The sequence below is a fragment of the Rattus norvegicus genome, chromosome 5 (genome assembly GCF_021556685.1).
Source record: "Rattus norvegicus strain SHRSP/BbbUtx chromosome 5, alternate assembly SHRSP_T2T, whole genome shotgun sequence".
NCBI classification, from domain to species: domain Eukaryota; kingdom Metazoa; phylum Chordata; class Mammalia; order Rodentia; family Muridae; genus Rattus; species Rattus norvegicus.
This window is the reverse complement of record NC_141538.1, coordinates 95788273-95811313: the sequence shown is the minus strand read 5'-3', so window position 1 is coordinate 95811313 and position 23041 is coordinate 95788273. Positions and strand designations below refer to the sequence as shown.

The following is a 23041-nucleotide window of genomic DNA, read 5'->3' as shown; positions in this document are numbered from 1 at the left end:
TTTTTTCTAGATTAATTTGATTAAAGAGTCCCTTGACTTGTTCCTAGATGCATTAAGAAAATAGCCAGAGAGCATACAGGTAATGAGAGCTGTTATGATCGGTTACAATAAGATGGTTGAAGTGTATAATTTGGATGCATTTATGCCAATTAAGTGTCACAGTCTTCAAGTCCATGACTAACGGAAAGAAGAAGTAGTGGGTGGCCAGCCTGGATGCTTCAGGCACCTGGGTGGTCAGGGCACCTTGTTGCCTTGCTGGCTAAGGAAGGTTGCCAGAAGGAGCCGGGAAGGCTGTGACAGACAAATGCATCCTGCTTTATAAGCATCCCTAGGGCCGTGATTGTGGAAACTGCTCCAGGCCATTCAAAATGACTGTGGATGTTATCTTGGCAGCCCTGCTGTGATGTGCAGTGACTGCCCTGTGTATCCTCCACTCCCACTGGAGTGCTAGCACAGTTGTGCCATGGCCTGACTATGAGTTTTTAGTGTCCATATGCCTGGGAGGCTCATTAGCCACAATTTCCTCATCCTAGGATCCAGCCAAGTGCAACAGATGCTGTTGTTACCTCCTCTATTGAATAAAGTTGGGAGGGAAGAGAGAAGGAAATTTGTCAATAGTATTTTCCATTGGAACCAAAATAAGCACCATGTGTGTGTGTGGTATATCATCCAATAGGATGCCATGTGCCAAATCCTCATTTTGTGTTACACAAAAACAGATAATAATCTGCCCCTGTATTTTTAACATTATGAAAACGAGGGGTTTTTTTCCATTTTATTATAGATATGTTACAGTTGTAGGCATTTAATCATCATAGTTTGGATTTCTGTTATTTTTGTTCTTGCAAATTCTTTGATTCTGAACATGTCACCTTCTGAAGTCACTTTTATTTCCCTCACATACTTGCAGTACCAAATCTAGCTGTGTGAAACCCCGAAGGTATTCACTGAAATAAACAAATGTTTAGCAAGTAGTTTTAAGCCCTTTGCCTTAATAAGTAGCATTAACAAGTAGCAATGTGTTGACAAAATACAGTCTCAGCATGCAATTCTGTTTGTTGAAATTAATGAAATGACTTCAAAGTCAGTATAGATGCTTTCAGAAGTCGAGAACCCTGAGTGTGTACATAGACTCTGCGCTGAAAAGCAACCAACTAGAGATGAATTAAACAAAAAAATATGCTTCTTTTGGGACACAGAAGCTACCTGGGGGAGGGGTGTCTCATCACTACTAAATGACTGATACTCCTTGTATCTGTCAGTTACCGAGGCAATGACATGAATGGTTTCGCCCCTGCCATTTTCTCCTTAGCCTTGCTTGAATGCATTGGGAGCTTGCCTTCCAGGACTGGAACAGAGGATCAACAGCCTCCTAATCATATCCCCTACCACACCAAAGCAAGCTCCTTTGTCACCTTAGGAAATATGTTAAACTGCAGAAGGAAAGATCTTTTCATCTCCTGTGGAACTCTTGCCTGACTGGGCACTTGGGGTTTTTTTTTTTGTTTATTTTTTTTCCATTCAGACTCATACTCTGAAGAGTTCTGATTGGGAGAGATGTGAGGAAGGAGGCCTTGCACTCTAGTTCTTCTCATTTTATTTGTTATTTGTTTTTGTCATGCTGTGTATCCAAGCCAGGGCCACATCCATATAAGACCAGCACTCTCTGCCTTGTCTTGACGACTCAGTTAAGTCCCCATAATTCTCTGTAATTTTGTGGTTCTCTAATCATAAAGAACAGGGGTAAAGGGCCAAACTCCTTTATGTTCCCAAGGGAAAACTTATTTTAAGATTTAGCCCATCTCTGATATAAATACCAGTTTTTTGTGTTTTCAGGTTACATAATCTTATAATAAAGTTCAGGCTGAATAATCATGAGTATAAGGAATGAGTACACAAAGCACATGTAGCCTTGATTGGTTATAAATTGCACCAAGAGTCAGGAGTGTTACATTTTGGTATGTCTAGAATAGACCTATAACTCCACATATAGGCTGACTCACGTGGTCAGGGACCTTAAGGAAAATCAAATTATTCCATGAGAAGTTCATGTACACTAAAGCATTTCTAAATGTAAAGTGATAAAAAGCTCTTGTATCTAAAAGCTGTAATTTTCAGTGCCCTAATAAAAATACCATTGTTTCATGATTTCTATGATTTGATTTTCAGGATATAATTGCATCCATAAACTAGTAAGATATTAGACTCTCTATACATACATGGCATGAACTTGTTAGGCTTCTCACCTGAGCTTCTCTGCTGCCTTAGGGAAATAGCAGTCTAGTATTTGCCAGTGGCATGTTCCCCACAAGGAAATCTAGATAAATATATTACTTTAATTTATTTTCTACTTTGACGATCAGGGTGGCTGTGAACTTTCATTTTATGAGAGCCTTGAATAAGAAATTTTTGTTTTGCTGAAGAAAACAGCATCCACCTGCCCTTGAATTTCTAAGGCATCAGTTACTCCATCCATCTTAAAAACCCACCTTCTCAATCTTCACCTAACTCTGCCTCTAATCAATTGAGCAGGGAATATTGCTCAGCCTAGAGCCACAAACACTCCTTTTGTCTGAAAACTCAGACCCAATAATGTTCTAAACCACAGACATTTTTTATAACCTGTGTTTAACATTTCTCTTTTGTGTGTCTGAAAATGATTGACCTGGTTTCAGACTGTTTTCTTATGTGCTACAGCCTGAAATACACTTGTTATCTTGGTTCAATTAAACTCAAACTTATTGGTTTGTGAAGTACAATAGTTAAAGCTCCCAGCTTAGCAAAACCTTTCCAGAATTCAGTAAGAAGCTCCTACGATGCACTCCAGCTCTAAGCCATGGATGTGAGTACGTTCATTCTTAACGTTTATATTTCCTGAAGGCTTAGAATAAACATGTATAAAAATCTGAGGTGATGATTGTACATGGAAGTCATTTTCAGAATAAATCCCCCATGGCATACAAATGTAGGAATGTCTGCCAGTTTCCCAAAGATACCGTGATGTATTTTTGAAGGTTTCTGCCTGCCTCTGCACAGGCAGCTGCATCAAGTAGCACAATGGAATTCTTGCCTACACTCTAGGTCCAGGTAAAACTTCACCACTTTTCAATCTGGCCATGATACAAGAAGTTTCCATCCTTCTTGAACCACTTGTAGATCCAACCATAACTTCATTACTACCACTTTGCTGGTGGAGACCCTACATTTAGAGAGAGATGTTTTACTACCCTGTTGTAGACATTTTCAAGTGGATTTCAATTTCAAATTGAGAGACTATGAGCATGTACTTCTCAGTTTCAATTACCAACATTTCCCGCAGTGCTTGCTAAACGGCAATTCATTTTCTATTTTTTAAAGAAGCTTATTATATAATTGCCATTCACCATTTGGGATTTTAATATCCTGAACAGCCTTATCTTGAGTAAGTGTCCTCTTTCCATGTCCACGTTTAGGATAAATTAGACCACGCATTACTAACTTGTCAACTCCGGGTGGGATGCATTTAAGTTAGATCGTCTATACCTCTGTAATCTGATACTTACACTACTTTGGCAAGATGAAGCCGAAAGATATGTTTAAAAATAATCTCACTGTATTGAAACCACCTCCATCTTTGCAGAGCTTATACCTAAAACCATCCTTGGCAACACTTAGCTTGCAAGCACTCTTTTTTTTTTAATTCAGCACTTTTATTTTTAAGTTAACTGTTACATTTGTGTGGTCAGTTATGGCAGCTCCCACCATTCCCTGTTACCTAACATCCTATATTTTGCACTACCCTGCTAAAATGTCTGCTTTTAATCTGTGAAAGAGGAGCTCTATTAGGAATGGCTTGCTACTTGATTTGGAAGAAGGAAAGACAAAAGGTGTTAAATTTTCCAATCGGAACTCTGACTATTTCCCAACCACTCATTAGCATATATAATCCGATCAGTAATTTTTATACCTTTTCTGGCTTTTACAAGAACTGGAGGAAAACCTATGGAGAAATACAATAAAAAACAAAATAACAAAAACAAAGACAGTATAAGAAAACAACTTACTCCAGCATTTAGAACACTTCATCAATATATGTACACATTCTGAGTTCTTAATAACAGTGATTGGATGCATGCAATTTCTATAGTTGAATAGATATATGTAAAATAAGTGATTTCATTACAGTAAGATTTCTGGATTCTATAAAACAATGGTTTATTTTATGAACCCCCAAGAATGCCATTCTAATATGTAGACAATCATGAAACAATATTTTCATCATTGGAATTCTTTGGCTTATATCAAATAAGACCATAGGAACTAGAGAGTGTAATTGGAAAAAATTAGTTGGCAATTCTTAATAAGTTTGTTTTTCAATAATGATCAGTCTTTATTAAAACTAATGTGTATGGAGTTCCAAGCTTCGTAGTTGGGCATGAAATTATGTGGCATGCCCTCCAAAGGAAATAGACTAGAAAAGTAGAAGTAATCAGAAGAATTCTTGCTTCATGAGCCAAGAGTGGGTCAGGTAGAGATAACACAGATTAAAACAGATCACCCTTTAAAATCTATACAATTAACAGGAACTTCAAATATATATATACTATGTATATTATATATATTATATAATATGTATATTATATATAATATGTATATTATATATATATTAGATTTATCATCTTTTACATTTACAACTGAAAGCTTATGGGGAATATAAGTTAGAATCAACCACAAACTTAATGCATTTGAAGCAACTTAAGTTTAGAGTCCTTCTACAACTTTATCAATATTTTTCACTTTTTCCAGTTTTTTTCACCTTCATTTAATTCAACCTACTTTTGGGAGGGATAATAGGACACATATTAATATATTACAAAGCACTTGACTTAGCTTTTAAAGGAACAAAATCACGTTCCTTCATATATATGGCTTCTCTGGTCATTAAATAGTTCAACTGTGTAATTAAAGTATCTGATTCCTATGGAGTAAGTGCTTTGATAGTACAAAAGAGGACACTCTAAGAAACTGTCTGCATGCCTTGAGCTGTAGTATAGTAAGCCAAGGGACCTGGAGGAAAGGGAGTGATTGCGTTAGTTATTAAACTCTGTGTATGAGATTCATTGACGTATACGAAGCCTTGGGCACATGGAAATGAATGAAAGGCTAACCAAACAGTAAACACTACATGAGCACAATCAAAACCCAACTCAAGCAGAGCTTTGCTTTTATTCCAGTCTCCATCAGTTCACCTTTCCTTCTTTTCATTGTTTTCCCATCTACAAGAAGTTCTAGTTTCACAAAAATGTCTGTTTCTTGACATGTCAGAGCCAGCTACAGATTGTAGAACATGGATTGTAAGAGTTAATGATTCCGTAGATTAGGCTGGAGCCTAAAATACTGCATTTTGAACAAATTTCCCAAAAGACCCTGGTATCAGGGTTCATGTTTAGAAACATTACATGAAATCATGTCTAAGTTCCCCTCCAAATGCAAAGTCTGCCTCAAGTTTATGTTATATTTTTCCCTTTGGAATGACAGAAGCCATTAAATAAAGTAGAATATTGATTCTTTAAATATCATTAATATAAGCCATGAAGTGATAGAAATATTGATCCGCTTAGCCTCTGTGTCAACTAATTTAACAAACTAAATTCTTTAGTCTTCAGTCCTTGGGCAAAGGAGAGTAAGAAGGTGCGCATTTACTGAGGATCTGTTGTGTGAAGTACATTTGCCATTGCGGCCCTTCTGTAGCAAGGCTCAAGCGGAGCATCTCCTTTCCTTGGGGAGAAAGCAGAAGGAAGGAAGTCAAGTAGGTGGCGCATCATTGCATGGCTAGCAGGAGGAAGGCACAGATCCCGAGTGTGAAGTCCACTCTATGGAAAGATAAAATCTGCCATGCTAACTCTCAGAAAATGGGTGTGCCATATTAGAGACTGTTTGCCCTGCCGTCTGTGTGTGTATGTATGTGTGTGTATATATATATATATCATTCTCTTAGTCAGTCTCCTTGCTATATTTAAACTCTTACAGCTTTAAAAAAAAAGTGAATCTTCCAGAAAGGGGGACTAGAGATGTTTCTGTTCATAATGAACTTCTGTGGAGAGACATGAGTCCCAGAAGTCATGTGAAAAAAAACTAGATGTGGCGGCATAATGTTTGCAATCCCAGAAATGGGGGAGGTGGAGACAGTTGGATCCCTGAAACTCTCTGTCCAGCCAGCCTGGAGTTTCTGTCAGTTCCTCATGCATGTACACACACACACAATAATGTTTTTTTTAAGTGTAGAACTGATTTTTTAAGTGATTTTAATTTCACAGGCAAAACCTGACTTTTCCCCCTTAAGTGTCACTTATAGCCATTAAAGTTATATAATGTGACAGGGCATATGATGAATAGTAGTATACTAGGGTCATAAGCCAACACACTTGCAGGAGCCAACCTATGCTAGGATTTTAAAGGGTATAGGTATGCATCAGTATTGTTCTTTTTAATGTTAAGTAATAGCCAAATAAAATTGTTTCCGTTTCTATTTAGAACAGAGAAGGTGCTATAGGCTCTTACCCAAATTTTGTGGATACCAATTTACTTAGGATACTTTATATTCATTATGTTAAGTTCTGCAAATGAGGAGTCTTGGGTTTGCATTCTAATTAGGGTCATGTCTGGTATCAGTGTCAGTGCATGTTGGCATTGGGAATCCCTTCACACACACACACACACACACACACACACACACACACACACACACACACACACACTTTCTGTATGGGCAATAAGCAGTAAGTATTTTGTGATTCCCAGTATCTGAGATGGATCTGTTTGCCAATAGAAGTTATTTATGTCCTCAGAGATAAAAGCACCATGTAGTGTCTCTGGTATTGAGGGAAAATACATTTTTCTTAATAGATTCCCTATTAAGGAGTGCTGGCTCCTGTTTAGTCAGTGGCTCCTCCATGCCCAGCGGTTTGTGGAGGGAGAGATGTAGAGAAGGAAAGGAGAAGTCAGTGAACCATTGATCTTCTCCACTGCAGTGTGTTTGCTGTTCATAGGTTACGATTATTCCAACCCCATAGTTTACCTCTATAAGAAGGGTTCCAGTCCACTAATAAAGGCAGCATCAAGTCCCCCAAATTGGCATAGACTCCATTGGCAAGGCTAGAGAGGGCATTGGAGGGAATAGAATGAACAATGTCAAGCTGTTCACACATCTCTTGAGGAGCTCCTTAAATGGGATTCACTTTGAAGGGTCTCCTACAAGGAAAATGCTCTCTTTGGAAAATACTGTACACTTTCCAAAAATGTTTTGGAAAACAGCCCATCTCCAGCCGTGATAAAGGGCAAGGAAAAGAACTGGTGAATGCTCAGAAATTCTACCCTCCAGGGAAGGACTCTTGGAGAAAATGGTCCTGTCACATGTTGGAAAATGTCACCGTTGTGTCAATTATAGAAGACATTTCAGATGCTACATAGCATATCATTTATGTCAGAGATGTCATTGAGTTAATCTATCAATAGAATAAATGCCCTGCCGATTACTCAAATATAGTAATTTATAAGTTGTTCTAATAAAAGGACAATTTTTCGGATGCTGTCACTCATCATTGATATATTTCAGTGCTTGTGAATATTTCCATGTAATTATGTTTAATGCTCTAAACTATCAGTGCTGTAATTTCCTGTGACCTGTTACAGCTAGATGCATTACTTGATCAGGGCTCTCAATGGAGCATTTTGTGCACACATATTTAGTTAATTGGTAATTTTTTTCCTGCCTGTGTTTATGTGAAATATACTCTATAAGGGAAGGAAATCAGCCTACATGCAGCTGAGACTGGTAGAGAGCAATTAGGTTCTATCAGAACAAACAGCTGTCAATAATGACTTCAGAATAAAATTACCAGCAAAGAAAAGAACCCAGACATCTGCAAGATATGTAGAAATATTTTTATATCCTATTAGCTGAGATCTGGACAGGGCTATCACTGAGTTTCACCAGCTGTACCTGCTATTTTATTTCAAAATACTCTCAGACTAAGAGAAAACTGAAACTCATTGCATAAACTCAATAGCATTAAAAAACTGTTGGCTTCCTTTGAACAGTGTGTATTTTGATTTCTTGTAATCAGCATGAAGACTTTCTATTTCAAACTATTTTGCTGTTGCTCCCGGCCATAATATGAGACTTAAAAATAGTTCTGTTATCATTGTTTTGTGTCTTTCCAATCTGAATTCTATTGCTTGGCTATTTTTCTTTCTGTGTTTGGAAAAAATATGTTTTGGTCTCATTACACGGTTTCTGATTTGCTTGCCTCTGGGGTTGTTTCTGGCAAAGGAAACTTGCAAGGTGGGCCTTCTGGCATTGGTGTTTGGTTATAAACTAAGTCTATGTACTTGCAGGCATCTGGAGATAGTAACATAGTTGATGCTTAGACAAAAGCAATTTATTTTTATAAAGCCAGCTTTTACAGTCTCTTATCTACTGACATTCTAAGTTCATTTAAGGAACAAATCTATATAAATGAAATATCAAGTTCTTTTGTTCCATTTTGAGCTATTTACCTGTAAAACACATAATTATCTGCAAAATTGATGCATATGATTAACTTCAAATATTGAAAAGAATATTAGGTGTATCTCATATCCTTGTTTCCAAATGTGGCTGTGGAGTTCAGCGTCAGTGTCACTTTGGGCATTGTCAGAAATTCCAATTTAACAGAAGTTCAAATGCAGAACCTCAGAATCTGTTTTTCTCTGTTTTGTTTTGTGTGTTTCTTAATTTAAGAAATAGTCTCTTTACATAGTGCTCTGGCTGCCCTGAAACTTACTCTGTTGACCAGGCTTTGCAAGCTCACAGAGGTCCCATCGCTTTTGTACCCTGAGTGCTGGAATTAAAGATGTATGCCACCACACACAGCCAAAGCTGTATTTTTTAACATCGCTTCCCAGTATGCACAGGCATCTTGAGTAGTGAATAAATACAAGGTGGTATGTTCTATAGCAGCTGATGTGTATCTTTCCTTCCATGTTTATTGAACTGAGTTAGTGAACAATAACTTTCACCTCTTTGGTATCACAATTTCTTGACAGTTTTCTGTCTTCTGTTACTGCTCTGCTTATCTTGCCTATTCTCATCTGCAAAACAGTATGCTGTTCTAAATACAGTAACACTAGTTTTAATTAAATAGTTATCGTATAGTCACCATATATGCATGGTAGGATAACTGAAGGCATCCAAAGACTATGCTATTCTAAAGGAGATAGACCTGTCATAATCACAGTCATCTAATTTACAACCTAGTAGATACAGAAGATTTGGAAACTAATTTTTAAAAACACGTAATTCATGTCTTTTTGAGAAGTTAAATTGGAAGGGAGAGCCATCATTTATAAGTAAATGCCAATTATTGCTATAGTATTTTGCTTTCACACTACCAATATTTTGTAATCCATAGGCCTTGGGCTTGACTAGATTCTAATGAAAACCAGTGCCTGCCCTCACTACGTTTCCACTGAGGATGAGGACCATGACCCTTGACAAACTTTTCAATTCTCTAGGAATAGTTTTGTCTTCTTGATCTACTCTCTTGCCCTTGTGCAAATATCAGTTTCATTTCCTCAGCTGGAGGAATGAGGTAACAGTCATATCCAAGCCATGAGAATACTCAGCTTGGGCTGAACCCAGAGCATTTCTTCTCTGTTCTATCTCTAGGCCTAGGCCTGGAAGTTTCTAGCCTTCATATATTCTAATCTTCCAAGCTGACTGATACAATCTGGCTTCTCCCGGCTTCTCACTGAATTTCTCTGTTAGGCCTCATATTAACTTTGGTAAAATGTTCTGATCTTCCAACTCCTTCTCATTTTCTGGCCAATTCTGTATTCACCTGTGTCTAGCTTGTCCTCTTTGCAACCTGTCACTGTAAAATTGTCCTGGTCAAAGTGCCACAAATACAGCACTCCCCACAGAACACACTGCCCTGTTTATTTTCATTTTTCCTCTCTTGCTGCTCTTAAGTAGCTGTTCTTCCTCTGCTATTTTCTTGTGAGTAGGATGTATCCTATCTCTGACTCATTCTGTCAGATCTTTCTCTGATTTTGCTCTTTTTTTGCTCCTCAATTAGATGTCATTTTCAAACATGTCTGCTCCCTTTTACAAACTAGCCTTACCTTTATTGTTAGGGATTAAAGGTGTGTACTAAGGTTGTGTTTGTATTGCAAGCAAATCATACAGTAATCCAGGGCATTTCTGCATTCCAGCCAGATCATATCTTTGAATGTGGTCCTTAGCCAGAGCAGCCATGTTGCTGGATTAAAATTCCTCTAAACCCTTGCTAGAACATTTAGGCAGACACACTAAGAGTTGTGCTGCAGGGTAACTTACGTGAGGATCCAGTCAGCTAGCGTGAAGGAGATGTTAGAAATACAAAATATCACTGAGCCTGTTTTCATAGTGCCCTAAATGCCATACGCATGACTATGACACCAAGAAATTAAGCTAAACGTTGATTTTAACTGAGTGAAAGAAGAGATTTAAAACAGAAGCCTCATTAGAATTACTTCAGAGTTTTATTAGGATGGTCACCAGATTACTGCTGTAAAACTGCTCATAAAACCCAATACTTTCCCATAGATATTTTTTGAAATAAACTCGCAGTTCATAAATGCCATTCTTAATAGCTGAAATTTAACATCCAATCAAATTACAAGCTGATAGATGTACAAAATGCTTGCAGTAATTTTCAGCTATATTTTACTATATTCTCATCCAGCTCACTGATCTCTGAGGTTTCCGAATTCTGCTGTCCTTTGCCAGACCAGTGATGTGTCAGCCGAGGGTCAGCATCAAAACTCTACTAAATTAGCCAGAAAAGCCAACTCTTAAGCATAGCTGCAGAATGGTTTTAGTGCAGAATGGTCCCCTTATGCCTCTTAACGTTTCTCTTTTTGCACATTACTACTGTATCACATCATGGGACATTAAGCATATTTCAACTCATGGGACTAACTCAATCATGTTTTAGAAATTGAAAACAAATCTTGTAACTGGATGAGTGATGATATTAAAGTAATAACAATTTCCTGGTAGGCATGCTTGTTTAATGTATCGCATAGTCTTTCCATGTGTAAACAGTGCAGTGGCTTTCACTAACTGAAATTGTTTGGTTTTTAAGAACTAAAGTTTAACAATCATTGGATTTGCTAGGAAAGTCACAAGAAATCTAGAGTTTATGTTCTGATTCTCATTAATGGCATCATTGCCCAACAAGAAGATAACTTAAGAAAGCTGAGTTTACTTCAGCAATAGCAGGGTAACAGCATAACACCAAGATGGATTTAAAAGTGCTGCCTCTTCCCTTTTGCTGGAATGTTCTGTACTGTAATAAGTGTGCTGAATTGTGCTGGCCTCAGCCTGAAGCACGGCGTGATACGCTCCTTTTTTTGAAAGATATTTAGAAAAATTTGTCTCCGTGCTTGGCAACTACTTCGACAGAAAACAGATAAAAATAAGGGTAGTTTATCAATTCTGCTGTCCTTATCATGTTTCAGGTTGAAGGCTGTTGAAATGATGAGAAACAAACAACACTAAATAGGGTTTCGTCATTATCGCTGCTGTGGGGAGTTCAGGTTCAGCATCAAAGAAAAATGCATTTGCTTTCAAAACTCAATCTTTCATTTTGAGAAGTACACTGCACTAAGGTACTGACATCTTAAAAAAAAAAGAGTAAATCAGAGAAGGCAGTAAAGTGCTGCTGTGGGGACTCAGAAATCCAAACAGAAGGCATCTTGCACACTTGTAAAAGCTTGGAGTTTTCAGCTTTTCTGATTCTTACAGATGTAAACTGGTGTCTGAGGACTGCCATTTCTAAGCAGCTGGAGTAAAGCACAGCTTCGAGATGTTTCCTTCAGACAGAATTCCTTAACGGCTTGCTTTGTCATTGAAATATGCATAAATAGGGACTCATCTTGGGGTTTGGAGATATTACTTGCTGTGATCTAGGGAAAGGTCTAATATTTTTACTCTTGCGTCATTTGGTTTGCAACTTAATTTGATCTCCTTCAATTTCTCTGGCATGGAAATTGCCAAGTGAAGCTGTTGGATACAAACAGGCAAGGAAGCCATATTGATCTGCTCATCTAACCAAACTTGAAGGTAGAGAACCTATTGTTGTGGAAGTAGAAACCACTAAGAAAATTTTCCCTGCAGAGTAAAGCATTTGAGGTGATTATCAAGGAAGGTAGATGTGAGCAGATGACAATTATAAGAACATGGAAAGACCAACATAATCTAAGGAACAGAGGTGGGCAGACTAAAGATTTGTTTGGCTTTTTGATAAGGAAAAGTCATGAATATGGTCATAACCATATTGTTTAAAAGAAAGACAATTGGCTGAGTATGATGGTACACACTTTTAATCACAGAAAGTCAGAGGCAGACAGATCTCTCTGGGTTTGAGGCCAGTGTAGGAAGTGGTTCTGATGCTTTGATGAGGAGTATTTGAGTGAATGTTGAAGGATCTGTTCCCAGTTGGTTCTTGATCAATAAAGATGCCAGCAGCCAAAGACTAGGCAGAAGTGCACAGGACTTCCAGGTTCCCACAGGCAGACTAGGAGATACAGGAGGAGGAGATACAGGAGATACAGGAGGAGGAGGAGGAGGAGGAGGAGGAGGAGGAGGAGGAGGAGGAGGAGGAGGAGGAAGAGGAAGAGGAGGAGGAGGAGGATTTGACATGCTTTGGAAAGAGGGGGAGCCATCAGCCATATGAGGTGGAACAATAATTGGCTGCTTCCCTGATTGGGCCTTGGGTAGCAGATGGGAGATTAGAAACTCAACTAAGTTGAGGACAGATTTAGAGTGCTGAGCAAGGAGAAGGTAATTGGGAAACTAAGTTGAGGGCGGACTTAAGAGTGTTGAGCAAGGGGGTTGGGGATTTAGCTCAGTGGTAGAGCGCTTGCCTAGGAAGCGCAAGGCCCTGGTTTCGGTCCCCAGCTCCAGGGGAAAAAAAAAAGAAAAGAAAAAAAAAAGAGTGTTGAGCAAAGAGTAAAAGGAAGGTCATGCTAGTTGCAGGAGGCTTAAAAGATCCTAGCCACTGAGCCACAAAGCATGTTAAAAATGACCTAATGTGTATATGTCTTTCATCCATGGATCCAAGGGAACCAGGGCAGTGACCTGTAGTGAGGCTTAAAGTGGGGTCGTAGAAACTACAAACTACAGGCCAGCCTGGTCTACAAAGTGAGTTTCAGGACAGCCAGGGCCCTGTTACACAGAGAAACTCTGTCTTGAAAAACCAGAAAGAAGGGGATGGGGAGGGTAGGGTAATGATCTGAAGTTGTTTTGGTTAGAAATAATAGAGCAAAGCTGGAATAGTCCAAGGAAGTAGATTAAAACAATGTTTTAAATGCTAAATCACAAATGACACAGAAGTGACTGTCACCATTTTCCCAGAATTTCATTGCTTCTGTCCTTGTTGTCTTCAGAGATAGAATTGAAAAATGTACCTGCAAAAGAACTTTCTTCCATTGTGTGTAGAAACCTTGATAAGTTTAATTTAGCCTTAAGACTTACTGGATAATTAGATTCATTAATGACTAGAGCTATTATTATTATCAAATGTAATAAAAATGAAAAAATATACAAATATTTGAAAAAGGTTTATATGACATTCTCAAGATCACATTGTGACCTAAATGGAAAAGTTACTTCATTTTTTTGTAGACTTGCTTTAAGATGAGCATATATCTAATTCTTCGCTGAAATCCTTCACTCCAGAAAAATGAGGCCACATAAAATCTAAGGCAGCCAATACCTTCCCTTTCTTCCCCATAAACAACAACAATAAACATTGAACTGTTTGCTGTGCTTTGTGGGATAAAAACACATATTGTTCAAGTCCTAGCCTCCGTTTTGTCTCTTCTCACAATTTTTCATCTTAGACTAAAGTGGACATTTGATTTATTTTCCTTCCTTTTGTGTGTTGGGGGAGTAATATCATTACTATAAAAAGCTTTCAACTCTTTGGATTGGAAGTATTTCCTCTCAGTCTCCTGAGACTATGCAGTACCTTCCTGTAATGTGGTAGAATATAATGTCATCTAGACATTTGAATAGTGCCGGGTTGGGGGTTAAGAAAATGTTCCTGCTATAACTATAGTCAACTTGATCGATTTGTAGTATATTTTCCTCTAAGAAGAGATGCATTCACCAGTATTCCTTAGGAATTGTGCCAAATTAGAATTTAAAAATTATAGTATTCTACATTCCCCAAAAGTTTTTTTTCAGAATCTATCAATGTCATGCTACTTTATGAACTTAAAACTTAAGAATCTAGTGGCCTTTAGCAAAGGACATAAAGCCATATTCAACTGTAAGTTAGGCATTGTGTAGAAATCTTATGGTCTACAAACAACAGGTTCCTGTGTGACCAATAACTAAATCATTTTAAAAATTTCTCTTAGTACCTCGCAGGCACATGACACTAGAGAGACTGTTGATTTATATGAAAATTGACCTGGTGCTTATCAGACTCATTCATTATACAGTTTTGGCAGACACTTTATACAGACCTTTAATATGCAGATTGATCCATGGAAATTTTCAAATGTAACTCGTAGAAGGAGGAGTATGATTTGAAATCACCTCTCTTACAGATCCTTCACCTTAACCCTCATCCTTCAAGTCCCATTTCCAATCCAAACCAACACAATCCTTTCTATTCTTGTAATGTGTTTATATAAATCACTACATTTTTGATAGGCTTTGGAATCTTTAATAATAAGAACAGAGTTATATTGTCATATGTTTTACATGACTTAGCAAAATAACTTCATTGTTTATTGACTGATGAGACACATTTGCAGTTGGACAAAAAAACAAAAACAGATAGACAGATGCCAACAAACAGTGGTGTGCCATCGATGAAGACTATCTGCTACTAGAAGGCTCTAATGACTAATCTTGTTTGTCAATCTGACATATTAGAACAGGGAACCTCAGGTAAAGTACTTCTTATATCTGATAGCCTGTGGGCATATTTGTGGGGCATTTTTCTTGATCACTAATTGATATAAGAGGAAAGACCCAACACCCTTTGGGCAGTATGATTCTAAGGGCCTGAGCTATATAAGAAAGCCTGGGATCAAGCAAGAAAGCTGCATTCCTCCATTGGTTTCTGCTTTAAGCTTTGGGGTCCTGTCTTGGTTCCCTCAATGAATGACTGACTGTAAGCTATATGCTAAAATAAACCATTCCTTTACAAACTAATTTTGTTCATGGTGTTTATCAAAGCAACTGAAAATAAACTAGAACAGAGCCTCTTCCTGCTGAATGCATATTTACTGTGATGCAAATGTGCATAGTCAAAAGAAGGCATTTCAGATTGATCCATTCTGAGCACATAATGTACTCAGCTTATAAGATTAGATCAAAAGAAACACAAGGCTCACCCTGACAGTATAGGAACACAGGTGTGCTATTTTCTCAGCATCTTCTCCCATACTAGAAGATGCTCATTGTTTTAAGCCCCCTGCCTTTGTAAGCCAGTTCCTTTGTAAGCCTCTCTCCTTGGAGTAGCAGACCTTGCCACCCATTACAGCTTGTCTCTTTCATGTTCTTTTCTTTCAGTCTGGTTCTTCAAACTGGAAGACTGACCCAGAAGTCCATATGTAATGGAGTTTAAAAATTGCCTTCAATTTCTTTGTATAACAAAGATTGAGGCTTTTATTTTCCCATAGAGAATGCTTGAATTTCACTAAGAATTTTCAAGTACATTTAGTGCTGAAAAAAAAAAGAAAAGAAAAGAAGAAAGAAATTTCCAGTTGATTGTTACTAATTAAGAATTTCTCTTAGGGGTTGGGGATTTAGCTCAGTGGTAGAGCGCTTACCTAGGAAGCGCAAGGCCCTGGGTTCGGTCCCCAGCTCCGAAAAAAAGAACCAAAAAAAAAAAAAAAGAATTTCTCTTAATACTACCCTGCACTATTTTATGATATAACAACATTTTAATTAATATAGAATATATTAATATTATATATCATACTAGACTCGTTTTAAAACTTCCTTATAGAATTTCACAATAAGAGACAATTGAATTATTAATAGATACTGTTTATTTTCCTTTTTATTATAAATTCAAGTGAAAATAGGCCTATTATTGCTTTCTTTAAAAAGCATAACTAGATTATTTTTATTGTTATTTCAAATGGCATCCCTTTTCCCAGTTTCCTGTCCAAAACCACCATCCCATCCCTCCTCTCGCTTCTTCTATGAGAGTCTTCCCCTACCCATCCACCCATCCCTTCCTGCCTCCTCACCCTGACATTACCTTACACTGGGAGATAGAGCCTTGACAGGACCAAGGGCTTCTCCTCCCATTGGTTCCCAACAAGGCCAACCTCTGCTACATATTCAGCTGGATCCATGGGTCTTTCCATGTGTTCTCTTTGGATGGTTGTTTAGTCCCTGGGAGCTCTGGTTGGTTGGTATTGTTGTTCTTATGGGGTTGCAAGCCCCTTCAGCTCCTTCAATCCTTTCTTTAATTCCTCCATGGGGACCCATTCTCAGTTCAATGGTTGGCTTTGAGCATCTACCTCTGTATTTGTCATGATCTGGGAGAGCCACACAGGAGAGACAGCTATATCAGTCTCCTGTCAACATGCACTTCTTGGTATCAGCAATATTGTCTGGGTTTGATGGCTGTATGTGTATGGACTGGATCCCCAGGCTAAGTAGATCTTTTTGTTCATGCTTTTGAAACCATGTCTTTGTATCCCAGGCTAGCCTCAAACTTACTATGCTTGCATTGAACACCTCATCTTCTACCTCCATTTTTCAAGTGCTAAGATTACAGGCTTGAACTTCAACATGCACTCTCTAATTAGACTTTAACCAATAATTTAAAAAATGTGAATATAAACAGCCTAATTAATGTTTATGTCTTTTCACACTTTAAAAATACCTATATTGTATGATATGACCAAGGATGAGAGTAATTACAGATTTAGCATTTCTATATTTTGAAATGGAATGAACCTTGCCAGTATATTATTACATACATCCAAGTAACTGGTGCTTAAGTATTTTTCACTCCAGAGTGACTTAGAAATTCTTATAATTGCTATTCGAGTCAAATTAGTAAGTTTGAGACCCGATTAATGAAATTAGTAAAGGTTTTCTTATGTGTTAGCTTCTTGCTAAGTTTATGTGGGCTTTCCCCCCTTCTCTTTGTCTTATAGTGCGGGTGTTGGCAGAACTGGCTGCTTCATTGTAATAGATGCCATGTTAGAAAGAATAAAGCATGAAAAAACTGTAGATATTTATGGCCATGTAACTTTAATGAGAGCCCAGAGGAATTACATGGTGCAAACAGAAGACCAGTACATCTTCATCCATGATGCACTGTTAGAAGCAGTGACATGTGGAAATACCGAAGTGCCGGCTAGAAACTTGTATGCCTACATTCAGAAGCTGACACAAATAGAAACAGGGGAGAATGTCACCGGAATGGAACTTGAATTTAAGGTAAGACAATGGCTATGATGTAGTTATTCACCAGTAAGTCATTTTATCTTTAAAATAGCCTTCATTTTATCTTTCAGATTTTTGAAGGGCAGGGTTCACTTGACCTCTTTTGGTATCAGATTTATATTAAACCCTCTCCTTCTCTTTCTCCTCCCATGCCCCTGCTCCTTCCTTCTTTCCTTCTTTCCCTCCTTCTTTCCTTCCTTCCTTCCATCCTTCCTTCCTTTTTCTTCCCTCTCCTATTTTTTCTCCTCAATTTTTTTTTGTTCCCTAACAATAACAGGGTCCATAATGTCCTCATTTAAATTCAGATACCATGTTCTCAAAAGGCAATATTTATAATATTCTGTAGGGTATATGAAATAATTGGATAACTGGAAGTGCATTTTGAATATTTGCTATCAAATAAGCAGAAGATTGATATCTAAAACGAGCATCTTAGGGACATTACATTCAAATCACTGACTAAAATTACCTTTGTAAATTTCTTTTTCTTTTTTCTTTTTAAATTCAACAGCGTCTAGCCAGCTCAAAAGCTCACACCTCAAGATTCATCAGTGCCAATCTTCCATGTAATAAATTCAAAAACCGCCTTGTGAATATTATGCCATATGAATCCACAAGGGTGTGCCTGCAGCCTATCCGAGGAGTAGAAGGCTCTGATTACATCAACGCCAGTTTCCTTGATGGATATAGGTATCTACCCTTGGTTCCTTGACAGTCCAAAGCCTTAATATTTGCATGTGCTGTAGATTTATTACCACAAAGAATTTCATCCCAATTCAGTGCCATTTTCTTTATGAGTACATCATCATTCAATTCCTTGGTGATGGTGGCCTATTTATGTATTTATTTTTAGGTAGAATTAAACAGTAGTAATGTAATTTCTATTGCATGTGGGAGTGGTGTAGTGTGTTTGTATGATATATACTATATATATATCATATATATAGATATTATATATATATATCAGATAGATAGATAGATAGATAGATAGATAGATAGATAGATAGATAGATAGATAGATAGATATACTGAACCTAGAGCTCATCCCTTCAGCTGAGTTGGCTGGCTAATAAGACCTAGAGATCTACCTGTTACCTAATACCATGTCCTTTTCAGGACTTTATATGATTGCTGAGGATCTGATTCGCAGATATTTTACCAACAGAACCATCTCCTCAGCCTCTGCTTCTTTTAATCTGATCTTGTAACCTTTTCTTTTAAGAACAATTGAGATCTGGAAGTTGATAAGGAAGCTATTTACTGCCATTTTCATCAATTTAATAGATTATAGGAGCACTGTTTCTAAAAAATGGAGTCACACAACTAAGCATTTAATTAATTCATATAACATATGAGGTTGAGCTACCAGCATTACACTAAATTTAAATAACAATGGCAGAGATGTACATAGTAATATTAACAACATAATTGATTTCACAAAGTCCCTAACATGCATTAAACAATCTTATTGATTATACACCCTAATGGGAATCCCCTGCATTCAATTAATGATATATGTAGGACTAGTATTAACAATTCACAAATGCATTTGTGCATGTCTTCAAAATGCTTTAGCATTTTCTTTTCATTTTCTCTACTCAGACAACAGAAAGCCTACATTGCTACCCAGGGGCCCTTAGCTGAGACGACTGAAGACTTTTGGCGCATGCTTTGGGAACACAACTCCACTATTGTTGTGATGCTCACCAAGCTGAGAGAAATGGGCAGAGTAAGTGAGGCACCCAATTTGGAAAACCACATCAAACATTAATTTAGAGGTTATTTAAAGATCCAGTGTTTTGGCTTCAGAGACATGCAATAATAGTAGTCATTGGTACCTAGGGACTTACACTTGACATATGATTGTTCCTTTTTGTCTAAAAAGGTTAGAGTTTTATGATCAACTGGGCTATCATATCCTTATGTAAAGGATTTTGAATTCTGGTCTTTCTTGAATTTCTTTGTCTTAAACCAAACTGTAATTTTCTTGTCCACTGAACATGGTTCTAAGAAGCTACATAATATTTCAACAGTTATAATGGCAAACTTGATTTTAAGAATACTTGTTCTTAAGCACATATCAATAGCATCAGAGAGATACTTGAAGTGCCACCACCTGGACAGCACCTGAAAGCGAATTTGCTGTGTCATTGGAGATAGTCTCATTCTGTCTCTTTTTAGAAATTATATGACAGACTTATGGCTAAAACCCAAAACGTAAAGCTCATTTAGAAAGCAAAAAGATATAAGGCCAAGAAGTTATCTAGCTTGCCTTCATCTGCCTGCTGATTCGGTAAGGCTAAGGCAAGTCATCAGAACTGTCAGGACCCCATAGTCCTCAGTTAACAGCTAATATTGAGCTTGGTCTTCTCAGGGACTTCTTTTTGCTTTGTCCTCTGTGATTTTCTAATTATAAACCACAGTGGGGTAAAAAGAGTGCTGATGTAATACAGTACCAACAGCATTGCCCAAAGAATTATATCATTATTTAAATAATTTATACAGAAAAGATAACCATCCAGTTTAATCCCTCCATCCAACCGGTATTTAATAAGCAGCTACAATTTGCCAGACTCTGTGCCAGGATTTTTGAAAAAAAGAAATTACACCAGATAGTTTGCTTGTCTTCAGGAGAGCGATCCAGAAGATTAGGTACATGCAATTGAAATTGCCTTGAATTTTAGAATTTCATTAAGAAGAGAACAAATGTACATAAGCAAAACACTTTTTACACCTTACAGAGTTTAACATTAATCTCTCCTTATAGGAGAAATGTCACCAGTACTGGCCAGCCGAACGATCTGCAAGATACCAGTATTTTGTTGTAGATCCCATGGCTGAATACAACATGCCTCAGTACATCCTGAGGGAATTCAAGGTCACGGATGCCAGGGTAAGTACATCATTAGCTAGAAATTAGGGTTAAATTCACTCCTCTGGGAGAAACATTTGCCAACAACCATTCTCAAAAGGAAAAAGCTCATGCATTAGAGATGACTTTAAAGGAAAGGAATCTAACCTTCCCCCTGTCTGGGAAGTGTTTTCATAAGCCCAGGCTTGGCTTTCCTTCAACTGTAACACCTGGAAGCCCAGCTTTGGGAATGCACTAAGAGCTGGTGCTGGGAAGCGTTTACTGATTGGTTGGCTGCACTTAACTTCACCTTCTCAGCACATTCTCATTGGAGAGCTTTTGATTTCTTCATTACTTAAGGCTGTAAATATGTTGTTGTTTTACAGTCCTTGAGGTCATATGGGCCTCTAGGTTAATTTGGAATGACTTTAAAACTGCAGAGCAATTGGCATTCCTTGGAAAGTCCTGACAAGCCTTGCACATTCTAATTTGATTCCTGGCATCGCCTGTTCCTCCATGTGCTAATGGGTCTGTCCATGAGAGCTGTGAACTCACAACCCTTGTTGGCTAATTTTCATTCGCCTTTCTCACAAAAATTGCTGAGTCCAAGGTTCAGCTCTAATGTAAGAGGTTCTACACATAAACTTTAATATCTTTGCCATTAGCCACTCTCAAACCATGATTGCAAAGACATCGTAGGGAGACCGGGTCACTTCACAGCTCTGCTTATTTTTAGAACTGTCATAGTGGGTGTGTTGACTAAAACTCCAGGGGACAATATATAGTTAGTTGATCCATTGTGTTTTTTAGAAAGCAACTTTCTCTCAGTTTATATTTATAGATTGTCTACTAATTCCCAAAGCCTAGCCCTGGCTATGACACAGACACAGAGGAGGCAGAGGCTTGGCCCAGGTGACAGACTTGTTAATCCTGGAAAGTAGTATATCAAATACTCTGAAAGTGACTACATCAAGGCAGCTACCATGTGCCAAATCCTCATTTTTTAATTGCCCAAGTAAGCACTCTTTGAGACTGGCTACTCTCTTTTCAGTCTGAGTCAAACACCTACGTTCCTCAAAAATAAATTTCCTAGCTATTTCTAGTAATAGAAAGTAAAATACAGGTTTAATCCATGGGGAACACAGCACGTTTAACCTAGCTCCAAGTTAAACAGAGTGACATTAAGAAAGAGGAGAGCAGGAACGTGTTCATATCCTTTTGAAAAGACTCTCTGTGGTTAGTTGCCAGAGGCCTTGTTTTGTATACTCCCAGCATGCTTCTGATCTCAGGTTCTGAGTTCAGAAAGCCAGTTGACCCATGAGAATAGAGGATTGTTAAGCAACTAACCTTTCAACAATCAGATGGTCTCTCTCCAAATAGTAAATATTCATACATCCGATCTGTTTATGTGTTACAAGTGACTAAGATCAAAAATTAAATGCCCAGGACACTCAGGAAAACTCTGCCTTGTGCAGTTTCTGACTTTCTCTCTCTACCTGCCAAAACTTTCCCAGAAAAAGAGGGAAATAAATGTGCCTTCTATAGTAAACATCTGGGAGTTACTGACTAGGCCAAACACTTCTTGTGTCCCTCTGTAGTCTCATGGCATTTTTGTGCTCCTCTTTTCTTCTACTCTCAGGAATCTACTCGGCACTACTAGAGTACATGTGTACCCGTCCTGAGTTAAGCCATACTCTTTTTTTTTTTCTTTTCAGTTTTTTACCTCATGAGTACCTGGTGCCATAAGAATCTTAGAAGGAATGATTAGTTCCCAAGAATGTGAAGCAGGAAGCCAGTGGGAGTATCTCTTCAAGTGGGATCAATCCCAGTAATCATGGATATAGTTATGTGTTACCTTGCTGAGTCAGAGCTGGAATTCCTGTATCTCTGAAGGAAGCATCCCTTCTGCTACGGTCGTACTTTAGACAATTGCAGAAAGAATCAGAAGCAATTCATGACCTTCTCTTATTAATGCAGAACTTCTTAGAAAGTTTTATATACTCTCTTTAGAAAAGAAGTTAATAGAAATACCAAGTAAATGCTTCAGATATCCACCATTAATTTAGTGCTTGTGGGAGTTCCCATGGGTACAAAACATTATAGTAAGAGAAATACACCTACTTTTTGGATTTTCATATTTTAGATATGGCTTGTTTTATTTTATAGTTTTTGGAGTTATCTTTGTATATTACTTCATTCCTGAAGATAGTCAGGAAGAAACCGCTGATGAAAAGATGCCAGGAGGCAATGGTACAATGCTTACAAATAATCCCCTTGGGTTCTGTATTAGTTCCCCTTTCAGTTCCTGTGATAAAACACTGACTAAAAGCAAGTTGAAAGTAAAGATGTATTTGGTTACAGGTTCATCAAAGGAAGCCAGGGAAAGAGCTCAGCAAGAACATGGAGGCAGGAATTGAAGCAGAGACCATAGAGCAACACTGCTTGCTGTGTTGTTCTCCCCTGTCTCTCTCACTCCTCTAGATTTCTTATACCAGCCAGGAGTGCCCATCGAGAGGTGGCACTGTCACTGTTGGCCACACCATCCCATATCAGTCACTAATCAGGAAAGCACTCACTGATAGGCATCACAGAATGTGATGAAGAAACAATTCTCTAACTGCTTGTTTCTTCTCCAAGAGACTCTGATTTGTGTCAGGTTGACAAAAACAAATTGGCACACTGCCCTTACTTAGCTG

General features: G+C 37.9%; 1 protein-coding gene across 23 annotated transcripts in view; it reads left to right on the top strand.

The window, feature by feature from the left end:
- Positions 1-23041, top strand: part of Ptprd (protein tyrosine phosphatase, receptor type, D) — a 2326896-nt gene that overhangs the window by 2294076 nt on the left and 9779 nt on the right. For all 23 annotated transcript variants that reach the window (NM_001427220.1, XM_087549038.1, XM_087549034.1 and 20 more), the window contains 4 exon segments: positions 17203-17488; positions 18006-18184; positions 19097-19223; positions 20262-20387. In NM_001427220.1, coding sequence (NP_001414149.1) covers positions 17203-17488; positions 18006-18184; positions 19097-19223; positions 20262-20387 — 718 coding nt within the window.